General features: G+C 35.8%; 1 protein-coding gene across 3 annotated transcripts in view; it reads left to right on the top strand.

Annotated features, from left to right (window-relative positions):
- The window catches only part of LOC123563136 (V-type proton ATPase 116 kDa subunit a 1-like), a 70,667-nt gene that overhangs the window by 17,091 nt on the left and 41,354 nt on the right, over positions 1–12,222 (top strand). For 2 of the 3 annotated variants that reach the window (XM_045355753.2, XM_045355749.2), the window contains exons 6-11: positions 814–831; positions 3,544–3,629; positions 5,216–5,342; positions 5,806–5,888; positions 7,881–7,974; positions 8,517–8,729. In XM_045355753.2, coding sequence (XP_045211688.1) covers positions 814–831; positions 3,544–3,629; positions 5,216–5,342; positions 5,806–5,888; positions 7,881–7,974; positions 8,517–8,729 — 621 coding nt within the window. The remainder of the gene's footprint in view (positions 1–813; positions 832–3,543; positions 3,630–5,215; positions 5,343–5,805; positions 5,889–7,880; positions 7,975–8,516; positions 8,730–12,222) is intronic. The other variant, XM_053529257.1, reaches the window with a different exon arrangement.

The raw sequence follows: 12,222 nt of genomic DNA, 5'->3' as shown, positions 1-12,222 counted from the left end.
CACATGTGTCTTCGGGTTATAAAACTAGTTGATAGCAGCAAGTCCCATAACTCTGACCTTCATTTTGGCAATTATGCCCCCTTTTGGACTTAGAAAATTCTGGTTAAAGTTTTGCGTGCAAGTACATACAGCTATTTCTAAAAGGCATATAGATTTGAAACTTATTTTTTCTTTTTCTAGATCAATTACTACCTCACTGGTCAAGTCCCATAACTCTGGCATGTTTTTGAGCAATTATGCCCCCTTTTGGACTTTGAAAATTCTGGTTAAAGTTTTACATGCAAGTTTCTGTCTCCAAACCTAATGCAGATATTGAATTGAAACTTCACATGTGCCTTCGAGGTTATAAAACTAGTTAAGAGCAGCAAGTCCCATAACTGATATGCATTTTGGTCAAATTATTCCCCCTTTTGAACTTAAAACTCTTTTGATATTTAACCTTTTTGGGTAATATTTTCCTGCTTCTGGGACAATATGTCGAATAGTCGAGCTTGGCTGTCTTACGGACAGCTCTTGTTAATTCCTGTTCTCGTAGTCATTGTGTAAAAAATCAAGAGATAATGTTACAGTTAAGCATAAACTTGGTTCTCACCTAAGTTGTGTTGATGACTTAGCACATAAGGTGGTTGCCTCTTGATCCATATGATGCAGATTTGACCTTTAAATGTATTGTGACCATCCTTTTTCATGGGAAAAGTTTACTAGTATCAGAATAACTAGTCAGAATAAACTTTGAGTTGTGTTAAAACAATAAAATTGAGATAATTTTGCTACATGTTTTTTTCTAAGAAAAATATTTGCTTTCTCTAACAGTATGATTACCAGCCGGAGGTAGGTAATAAACTGCACATTCTGTATTCTGCTGTGAATATATTAATTTCCGCTCTAACAAACTAATTTGTTTAACTCCGGAAATGTTTCTTTCATTTTCAGTTTGTGTGTAGTTATATCAGTTTATGTTTATTGAAAAGTAGAATTTTGTGTTTGTGATTTTGTTCTTGTTTATTTATACTGAATGCAGTGGTATTTATTTTACCAAAACAAAGCTTTATTGAAATAGACAAAAAAGGATTATGAATGGATTTAAAAGTTGTACAATTTAGGTGCTTGAAACTATGACAAAACTATCCTGTCTTATGGAACATCAGTGGATCTACCTGGGGTCATCCTCCATCACCAACAAGCTTGAAAAACTGCTTAGTATATGATCTAAAATTTTTCTGTGCAACTCTAGATCCAACACAGCCAAACATGCTTGAAACCATTACAGCTTTAATATATATAATAATTATAAAGGTGTATACAACTGTAAATCTGGTGTACCTACATGTATATATCTGCCTGTACCAGTTAGTTTTTTTCAAAATAATCAGAACCTTCCTTATATTATTATTATCTTAGACTCTAACTTGAAGAGAAAACTTAATAATGAAATTTTCACAAAACATATGTGTTTCAGCTAAACCTTTTATATTATGAATCACTGCTGTCAGGTTTCAATTTTTCAAAGCTTTTTGTGCTTTCTTGATTAACAGCCTCTTTCATGTCTGTTATCAAAAGAAATTTCTGTGTGTATCTAACAAGCTGTATTTATGTAGAAAATGTAAATATTTTGTAGTCACTGGGGTTTATTTCAGTATAAAATGTAAATAATTTGTAGTCAATGGGTACCCTTGTTTCTCCTTAGCTGCAAAATTCACTTACAAATGCTTTAAGTGTTCTATAGGCATTACTGTTGAGTTGCAATGTGCAATGTTGTATGGTTTAATTTAGATACTGGGAGGTAATGTCCAGAGTTCAGCTGTTTGCATAAATGTTGCTATTTTATTTGCCAACAGGGGATTAAAATTAAGAAGTACTTATTTTATGTTTTTCGGTGGTTTATCGAAATATAACGGTGAATTATATCCTGATAAACTCACTGGCCACTCAGTGAAAATTATCAAATCTGATACCCGGATTAATGTCAAAAAGTTTACCGAGCGTACAGAAAGCCGGAAACAATATGACGATGACGTCGTTAAAATGACGTCATCTTTGCTATGCTTCTGATAAAATTTCCCGCAAATTTCGACATTTTATTGAAATAAACACAACAAAAGTAGAGTTTTAGACATAAAATAAACAGAACAATTGTTGGTATCGATGTAATATCACGGTAATTTCACTCGTGAACACCAAAAGTTGTTATTTTCACTCGTGGCTGCGCCACTCGTGAAAATATCACTTTTGGTGCCCACTCGGTGAAATTATAACGTGATATTACACCGAAACCAACAATTATCCTCTATTTCTTTATATTTAATTGATTTTGTATGAAGTCACAACTACCTCAGATCAATAAAGTGAACATATGTATACCCAAAGGTACCACTGATGCTATATTGGAGCCATGTGGCAGTTTGTCTGTCTGTCTGTTTGTCATTCCATTCTGCAAGAATATCTCTGAAACCATTTTCATGAATTTTTATAATTTACAATAGCATATAAATGTTAATCTTCATGGTACCAAAGGGATTGAGATTACAAAATCTAAAGTGGAGGCTATACTTACAGGTTTAAGCTAAAGTAACTTTATTTTTTGTATGGTCCATATCTTCTTAACCACTTGAAGGCTTTTGATGAAACTTGTATCAGTTGTTTACCTAACCAATTTGACATGCAGAGGTTTTACTTTCTGTGTCTGTTGGTGTTAATCTTCCTAGTGATAGCTCAAGTTGAATATTATATAATATAGACTAGAACAAGTACTAATAACTATCATACTATGGCAACTGATTCACAGTGTATAGTTGATTTTAATTTACTGTTTTATGTTTTCTTATAACCATAGTGTATTGCTTTTGGGTGATTTTAGTACATTTTGTATTTTACATCAGGCATAAGACTGTGTTCTAACTGCCCTAAGCAAGAATTGTTTAAACCATTTCCTCATCGTTTTTAACATACATATCATATTTACTAGCTTTTCAAACGCTGTAAGCTCTACTAATATGCCTTACAAAGTAGAAATATCTTTCAGTTATGTGGTTGAAATTATTTTATGGTATAAATGATACTTGTTTTTTTTATTCATTTATTTTTTTATGACCCTGGTAACCTGTGTAGGTATACAGAACTACCACTACAGAGGATGCAATTTGATCCACTAACAAGGTGGTGTTTTCTGTGACCATTTGACAGAACTTACTTGTCCTCCACCTCAGATTCATGTGGGGAAGTTGTAACTTACTTGTAGAGAAACTGTCAGTACTGGTACAGAATCCAGGAAAACCATTCAGGTTACCCCACCACTGCTACATAACTAAATGGGATTAAACCCATATCAAATTAACTTATCTTTTAATCCATGACAAAGTACATTTACTTTCTTGAACATGGTATGTGCTGGAAATACATTTAAATCTTTGAGAGAGTTTTGACAGAAAAAGTATATTTTATGCAACAAAAATGAACTTGTTTTACACAACATAGAAAGCAGTTGCATAAAGGATGAAAATCTGTGATGTTAAAAGTGTTGATGATGTAAATTACAACTTTCAGCATGGTCATGGACATCACAACATTGTGGATGATGCTCAGCATGCTCTGGTACCTGAGGAAAGAACTGGCACTGCAGTACAACTTGGGTAACACATTTCTTTCTTTCTGTTGTCACCTTGGTGCCAAAAATTGATAACTGCATTGACATAAGGAAGCAGTTATCCACTTTTTACACCAAGGCGAAGATTTATGCAAAATGTTTCTAAAAGTATGAAACCAGGATGTTTTTAAAAATGTTAATCTTATTTTGAAACACAAGGTAAAAGAAATTTGATGTCTTAAGATGCAGTGTTGTACACAGTACACATGATTATTAATAATTATGTTGGCATTACATAATTTCCGCATCACAGAATAGGGCTGTCATCGATAGAAACGATATCGATGTATCAACGATGTTTTTTTGTCGATCAATTATCGATTCCCATTTTCAAAAATCGATATTTTACAGAGAGAAAAAACTATCCAGATAAACACTCAGACCCTCAAAAACAGTTAAGCTTACAAAGTTGTAAATTTAGATAAATGCAAAAGAGAAGTGAAGGCAAAATAAAAATGAAAGATTTTATTAATTTTTAGCTCGACTATTGGAAGAATAAGTAGAGCTATCCTACTCACCATGGTGTCGGCGTCGGCGTCACACCCTGGTTAAGTTTTTCGTACCAGTCCACTTTTTGACAAAGTTTTTTGAGATAAAGCTTTGAAACTTTCGACACTTGTTTACCATCACCATGTCCAGTTGTAGGCAAGAGTACATAACTCTGTCAAGCATTTTGACTGAATTATGGCCCCTTTTGACTTAGAAATCTTGGTTAAGTTTTTCGTAACAGTTCATATTTTGACAAAGTCTTTTGAGATAAAGCTTTGAAACTTTCAACACTTGTTTACCATCACCATGTCCAGTTATAGGCAAAGTACATAACTCCATCTAGGATTTTGGCTGAATTATGGCCCCTTTTTGACTTAGAAATCTTGGTTAAGTTTTTCATACCAGTCCACATTTTGACAAAGTCTTTTGAGATAAAGCTTTGAAACTTTCAACACTTGTTAACCATTACCATGTTCAGTTATAGGCAAGAGTACATAACTCCATCAAGGATTCTGACTGAATTATGGCCCCTTTTGACTTAGAAATCTTGGTTAAATTCTTTGTACCAGTTCATATTTTGTGCAAAGTGTTTGACATATGGCTTTGAAACTTTTATAACTTGTTCAATATAATAGCCTCTATCTGTAGACAAGTGTACATAACTCTATCATTAATTTTGGCTGAATTTTGGCCCATTTTGATTTGGAAATTGGTTCTGTTTTTGTACATGTCCACGTTTTGTCAAAATTATTTGACATATGGCTTTTAAACTTTAAACACTTGTTTATCATCATGATTTCCATCTGTAGGCAAGAGTACATAACTCTGACAACTATTTTGGCTGAATTATGGCCCTTTCTGAAAGATACTAGGACTGGTGAGGTCATAGGAAAACCTTATTAACGCCCTAGAGGCCTCATTTTCCATATTAAAAAGGACCAGAATGCTTGTGAAACCTAAGTCAAATTCAGAACTGGCTTACATGAGGTCTTAAACTAGGGCCATCATGACATCTTGTTTTTCTGTTTTATTTAGTCTGTAGTGTTTAATAATCAACAGTGAAATGTTGTGTTTGTATTTCAGGTTCATTGCAGGCGTGATTCCAAGAGAGAAGGTTCCCTCATTTGAAAGAATGTTGTGGTTTGCTTGCCGTGGCAACGTCTTTCTGCGATATGAGGAAATAATGCATCCCCTCGAAGATCCACACACTGTAATCTCTAGTTATATTTTTACAGAAAAGAAAATAAATCCATTACAGCTTTTTCTGCCAGCAGTCATTTCTTAATCACCATATTGAATGTTTAATTTATGAAAATTCTTGTTTTCTGATTTCGAGGTGAGTTAAATATTCTCCTAGATGCATGGGCTGAAGAATTTTATAGGTTAATTTACTTTAAGAATTGAAACAGTGTAACATTGTACTTTGGATAAAGTTAGTTGGTTTTTACTGTGACTCCTTACAGCAAGGCCATGTTTCACTGAAAATTCTGCTCATGATCTGCACTGTTCGCCATTCAGTCAGATCTTTTTGGTAAGCACCCCCTTTAACAGTTAATGGTGCTGTCTAAATTGAATGGCAGACAAGTTCATTATAGCAGGGTAAGGGTTAAAAAGGGAGTATACTCAACAATGACAGGACAACAGAAATTCATATTTGAATGATTTTATTTCAGGGTGATGCTATACACAAGGGTGTGTTCATCATATTTTTCCAGGGAGAACAACTTAAACAGAGGGTCAGAAAAATCTGTGAAGGGTAAGAGGCAATGTTTAGTTTGTAATTTGTTGCCAGCCATTGTGTGATGTGTTACATAGTATTTCAGTTATTGTATTCTGTTTTACTTTTTAGCTCACCTGTCACAAAGTGACAAGGTGAGCTTTTGTGATCGCGCGGCGTCCGTCGTCCGTCCGTCCGTGCGTGCGTGCGTCCGTAAACTTTTGCTTGTGACCACTCTAGAGGTCACATTTTTCATGGGATCTTTATGAAAGTTGGTCAGAATGTTCACCTTGATGATATCTAGGTCAGGTTCGAAACTGGGTCACGTGCCCTCAAAAACTAGGTCAGTAGGTCTAAAAATAGAAAAACCTTGTGACCTCTCTAGAGGCCATATATTTCACAAGATCTTCATGAAAATTGGTCAGAATGTTCACCTTGATGATATCTAGGTCAAGTTCGAAACTGGGTCACGTGGGGTCAAAAACTAGGTCAGTAGGTCTAAAAATAGAAAAACCTTGTGACTTCTCTAGAGGCCATATTTTTCATGAGATCTTCATGAATGTGGGTCAGAATGTTCACCTTGATGATATCTAGGTCAAGTTCGAAACTGGGTCACGTGCGGTCAAAAACTAGGTCATTAGGTCTAAAAATAGAAAAACCTTTTGACCTCTCTAGAGGCCATATTTTTCAATGGATCTTCATGAAAATTGGTCAGAATGTTCACCTTGATGATATCTAGGTCAAGTTCGAAACTGGGTCACGTGGGGGTAAAAACTAGGTCAGTAGATCTAAAAATAGAAAAACCTTGTGACCTCTCTAGAGGCCATATTTTTCATGAGATCTTCATGAATATTGGTCAGAATGTTCACCTTGATGATATCTAGGTCAAGTTCGATACTGGGTCATGTTGGATCAAAAACTAGGTCAGTAGGTCTAAAAATAAAAAAACCTTGTGACCTCTCTAGAGGCCATATTTCTCAATGGATCTTCATGAAAATTGGTCAGAATGTTCACCTTGATGATATCTAGGTCAAGTTTGAAACTGGGTCACGTGCGGTCAAAAACTAGGTCAGTAGGTCTAAAAATAGAAAAACCTTGTGACCTCTCTAGAGGCCATATTTTTCAATGGATCTTCAGGAAAATTGGTCAGAATGTTTACCTTAATGATATCTAGATCAAGTTCGAAACTGGGTCACGTGGGGTTAAAAACTAGGTCAGTAGATCTAAAAATAGAAAAACCTTGTGACCTCTCTAGAGGCCATATTTTTCATGAGATCTTCATGAATATTGGTCAGAATGTTCACCTTGATGATATCTAGGTCAGGTTCGAAACTGGGTCACGTGGGGTCAAAAACTAGGTCAGTAGGTCTAAAAATAGAAAAACCTTGTGACCTCTCTATAGGCCATATGTCTCAACGGATCTTCATGAAAACTGGTGAGAATGTTCAGCTTGATGATATCTAGGTCAAGTTCGTAACTGGGTCATGTGCGGTCTAAAACTAGGTCAGTAGGTCGAAAAATAGAAAAACCTTCTGACCTCTGTAGAGGCCATATTTTTCACGAGATCTTCATGAAAATTGGTGAGAATGTTCACCTTGATGATATCTAGGTCAAGTTTAAAAGTGGGTCACGTGCCTTCAAAAACTAGGTCATTAGGTCAAATAATAGAAAAAGCTTGTGACCTCTCTAGAGGCCATATTTTTCAATGGATCTTCATGAAAATTGGTCAGAATTTTTTATCTTGATGATATCTAGGTCACATGTGCTCAAAAACTAGGTCACTATGTCAAATAATAGAAATAACGACGTCATACTCAGTTCAACACTGGGTCATGTGGGGATAGGTGAGCGATTCAGGACCATCATGGTCCTCTTGTTTTATTAGGGACATCATATAACAAGTTTTTGCTTCATAATAATTACATACCACAAGAGTGGCGAAGCTAGGCATGTTTCAGTACACTTCATCTTTTATCGTTTCTATACAGTCATGTCTCAGTTATATGTGTAAGTATTTTTTGTTGCATGTAGATTTCGTGCCACCCTGTACCCCTGCCCAGAGACAGCACAAGAAAGACAGGAAATGTTGAATGGTGTTAGCACAAGACTGGATGACCTTGCTATTGTATGTACCTTCTGTTATGTTCTGTTTTGTTTGTAATTCCTCATAAAGCTTTTTTTTTTTCCATGCTTAAGTGTCCACATTGTTTCTGAAAGTAGAATTCTTATGGTGTTCTACTAGAATTTGCTAACTTCCAAAGTGTGGCCTGTATTTACCTCTGAAGTTTTAGTGTTACCTGCATTGTCATTTCCTTCATATTACTGCGCTGTGAAATCATTACTTTCTGTGGCAGACTATTTTCCAAAGATTTCATGGTTGTGACAATCAGCAAAATTAAATTCAGACAAAAAAGCAAAATTTCCCTTTATTATGTCTTAAAAAATTTAAATCTGTAAATTTTTCCCCCCAATGTAATCAGTTGCCCAAATCAGAATATTTTTGCCCACGAAATTGAATGATTTTAGTCAGTGTTTTTGTGTTTACACCTTATAGAGATTGTGATAAGTGTTTCTATACCCACTTTGATTTTGATAGCTTCACTTACATGTATTAGACATATAAGATCGAGAAGATTCCACATACATTATTGTCTAGTTTTTTTCCAGGTTTTGAGACAGACCAAAGAACATCGTTACCGTGTCCTGTTGAATGCGCAGAAAGAAATACACAACTGGATCATTAAAGTGAAGAAAATCAAGGCGATCTATCACACATTGAACATGTGTAACTTTGATTTCTCAAGGAACAATCTAATTGCAGAATGCTGGGCACCAGTCAAGGTTCTAGAGGAAGTTCAAGCTGCCCTACGGCATGGACAGGTAGGTCTTGTTACTGTGAAATCAGTAATATTCGTTGGGGACTAATTTTCGTGGATTTCATAGTTGAGTCTATCCACAAAATTTAATCCCAATAAACAAGAAAAATCCCATTCACTTTATGTTCAGAGTTGTAATCCATGAATTAATATCCCCACGAAATTGCCATTTTGACCAAAGCCACGAAATTTCATGCCCACGAAATTAAATGATTTCACAGTATATAGTTGCTGATCTGTGTAATGGAATAAATGCTTATCTGTTGGAATGGTGAATATTTTGTAGGTGTGTAGTCTGTTATAGTCAGTATTTCAGGTCAGCAGTATTACTGTCAGTAGGTATTAATTTTTAGCCCACCATCATCAGATGATGGGCTATTAAAATCACTCTGCGTCTGTGGTCCGTCCGTCCGTCATTCCGTCCGTCCGTCGGTCCGTTAGCAATTTCTTGTTATCGCATCTCCTCAGAAACTACTGGGGGGATTTTGACCAAACTTTTTCAGAATGATGTATTGGTACCCTAGTTGTGTCCCCCTGAAAATCAGACTGGTTCAACAATTTATGATTGAGTTATGGCCCTTTGTTTATTTTATTACTCAAAATAAAAACCAATTATCTCATACAACACTCTTTATTCATCAAGAATATGCATTGATACTTACAACGATAGTTAAACATACGCATGATACATTTTGTAATAATTTAATTAAATTCAGTAAAAGTATATTGACAATATTGGGAGTTGATCGGCCGCTCATGACTCAACAAGGGTCTCACCGTGTAGAGTCGTTAAAAGCACAGCAAAATCCGTCGACCGAGAGGAGAACAGACGCACCAACCCAAGGCTTGCAAAAACAACGCAACTGCGCAATCCATCGAACTTCGAATTGTGAATCCAACCCAGCCCGGGTGTCACCGGGATGCGGTCAAATGCACAACCCTAGCCAATGTAAAGCGAGGCAATATAACACAACGGACCACAAGGCAAAGCAATGCAAGACACTTTGTACTTTGTAACAGGTATCACTCAAACAACGCAAAGTAACGCAAGACACTTTGTACTTTGTAACAGGTGTCACTCAAAGGCAAAGCAACACAAGACACTTTGCACTTTATAACAGGTATCACTCAAATGCAAACACACAACAATTCAATTGAACGTCGAGCTACCATTCCACCCATTTCGGGTTTCACCGAGAATGAGCGAAACCGCAACACGAGTCAATGAAAGGCAAGGCAAGGCAAGGCAAAGTGACACCACTGAGAGCAACGCAACATACGCAACACACGCAACACTAGGAATCGCCAAGTACTAGGGCAAAACCTTTTACTATCCAGTTAACACAAACTGGTAAACATATGATACCCCAAAGTACGCAACTTGAATGCAAACATACAGACACCGTATCCGCTCACCTCACGGCCGACAGAATTTTACCGCCAACATATTATGAGCGACAATATCCATCAAGCCAGTATTATAAATAAACACCTTTTACTTATAGTATTATGACAAGATGAAGAAAAAACTAATATTAAGGTCTATCAAATGTCACAGTTAAAAGCAAGTGTCCTACATAATAATTGTTCCACAAATAATAGCCAGAATTTTCTTGAGATATCCAACTGTGACACAAAGTTTTAAGTTACAAACAATAATATTTACGACGTCTTATCTTCTTTAATTTTTTATGTCCTTGAATTTATTTCATTAGGCCACATTTACTTTAAAGTGAAATTTATTCTATAATTTTCTAACTTCACTAATGTGTTTTCTTGTATTTTAGTTTAATCATTTTCATTTCTGCATATGTATGCTTAATATCATTAACTATCCGTGCACTTTTTAAAGAATGTATAAATCTTTCAAATTATACTGGAGAAATATACAAATATGTCCGCCATGCTAAACCGATTTTCTTAAATTTACCAATAATTTTAAACATTGCATCAAAAGATGTCTCAGTTTTTTTCTTTCATAAACGGTATGAATGTTCTTACACTTTGGAAGTCCTTGTTTACATAAAAGATGGACATTACCCCTCATAATTTTGATGGCTGATGTGTTATCTCTCCAGTGTTATACGCTCATCGTATATCACCCTCATCATGTTACTTGCGCAAACGTTTAACCCTGCAATTTAAGTAAGAAAGATCAGGCACTACAACATAACTTCAGTCTCAAGAACACATGAGAAGTGGGACCATAATCAAATTAACTTGAACTACGAACATGGACGTAGTCTTATGTGAAATAGAATGACTTGTATGGAAATTTCTGTATCAATTTGACATCCATTTCATAAATATTTCCACAATACTAGTAAGATCACATAACTTAGATCAGTAAAATGTATCATGAAAATACTGAAGGTATTCTCAGAAGTTGCATTTAAACTACAATTACTGCCCGAAGTAAAGATGCAAGTCTATGTTTCGAGTGTTAATATAAATACTGGGATTGTTGGAGGGGGAATAGTTTTGACGTTACGTCGTGTAGCTAGCATATTTAGGTAGCAGTTACTGCAGAGATTAATTGGTATTATATTATGATGGGTATACCACGGTCATGATGGAACGCAGTCCGATCATTCCAAGTGTAACCATATCGATGACAACTGTTTATCTCCAGAAACAGTACGGAGCAATTTGAATAAACTTTCAGACGGTAATTGGTAACGGCAACAATTGGAAAAATAAATTTAAATATTTTAATTCTAATATAATTTCCCTTTATTTTATTACTCAAAATAAAAACCAATTATCTCATACAACACTCTTTATTCATCAAGAATATGCATTGATACTTACAACGATAGTTAAACATACGCATGATACATTTTGTAATAATTTAATTAAATTCAGTAAAAGTATATTGACAATATTGGGAGTTGATCGGCCGCTCATGACTCAACAAGGGTCTCACCGTGTAGAGTCGTTTAAAAGCACAGCAAAATCCGTCGACCGAGAGGAGAACAGACGCACCAACCCAAGGCTTGCAAAAACAACGCAACTGCGCAATCCATCGAACTTCGAATTGTGAATCCAACCCAGCCCGGTGTCACCGGGATGCGGTCAAATGCACAACCCTAGCCAATGTAAAGCGAGGCAATATAACACAACGGACCACAAGGCAAAGCAATGCAAGACACTTTGTACTTTGTAACAGGTATCACTCAAACAACGCAAAGTAACGCAAGACACTTTGTACTTTGTAACAGGTGTCACTCAAAGGCAAAGCAACACAAGACACTTTGCACTTTATAACAGGTATCACTCAAATGCAAACACACAACAATTTCAATTGAACGTCGAGCTACCATTCCACCCATTTCGGGTTTCACCGAGAATGAGCGAAACCGCAACACGAGTCAATGAAAGGCAAGGCAAGGCAAGGCAAAGTGACACCACTGAGAGCAACGCAACATACGCAACACACGCAACACTAGGAATCGCCAAGTACTAGGGCAAAACCTTTTACTATACAGTTAACACAA

Source organism: Mercenaria mercenaria, chromosome 2 (genome assembly GCF_021730395.1).
Source record: "Mercenaria mercenaria strain notata chromosome 2, MADL_Memer_1, whole genome shotgun sequence".
In the NCBI taxonomy this organism is placed as follows: domain Eukaryota; kingdom Metazoa; phylum Mollusca; class Bivalvia; order Venerida; family Veneridae; genus Mercenaria; species Mercenaria mercenaria.
Note: the sequence above shows the minus strand (reverse complement) of the source record. Positions and strands in the feature narration are given on the sequence as shown.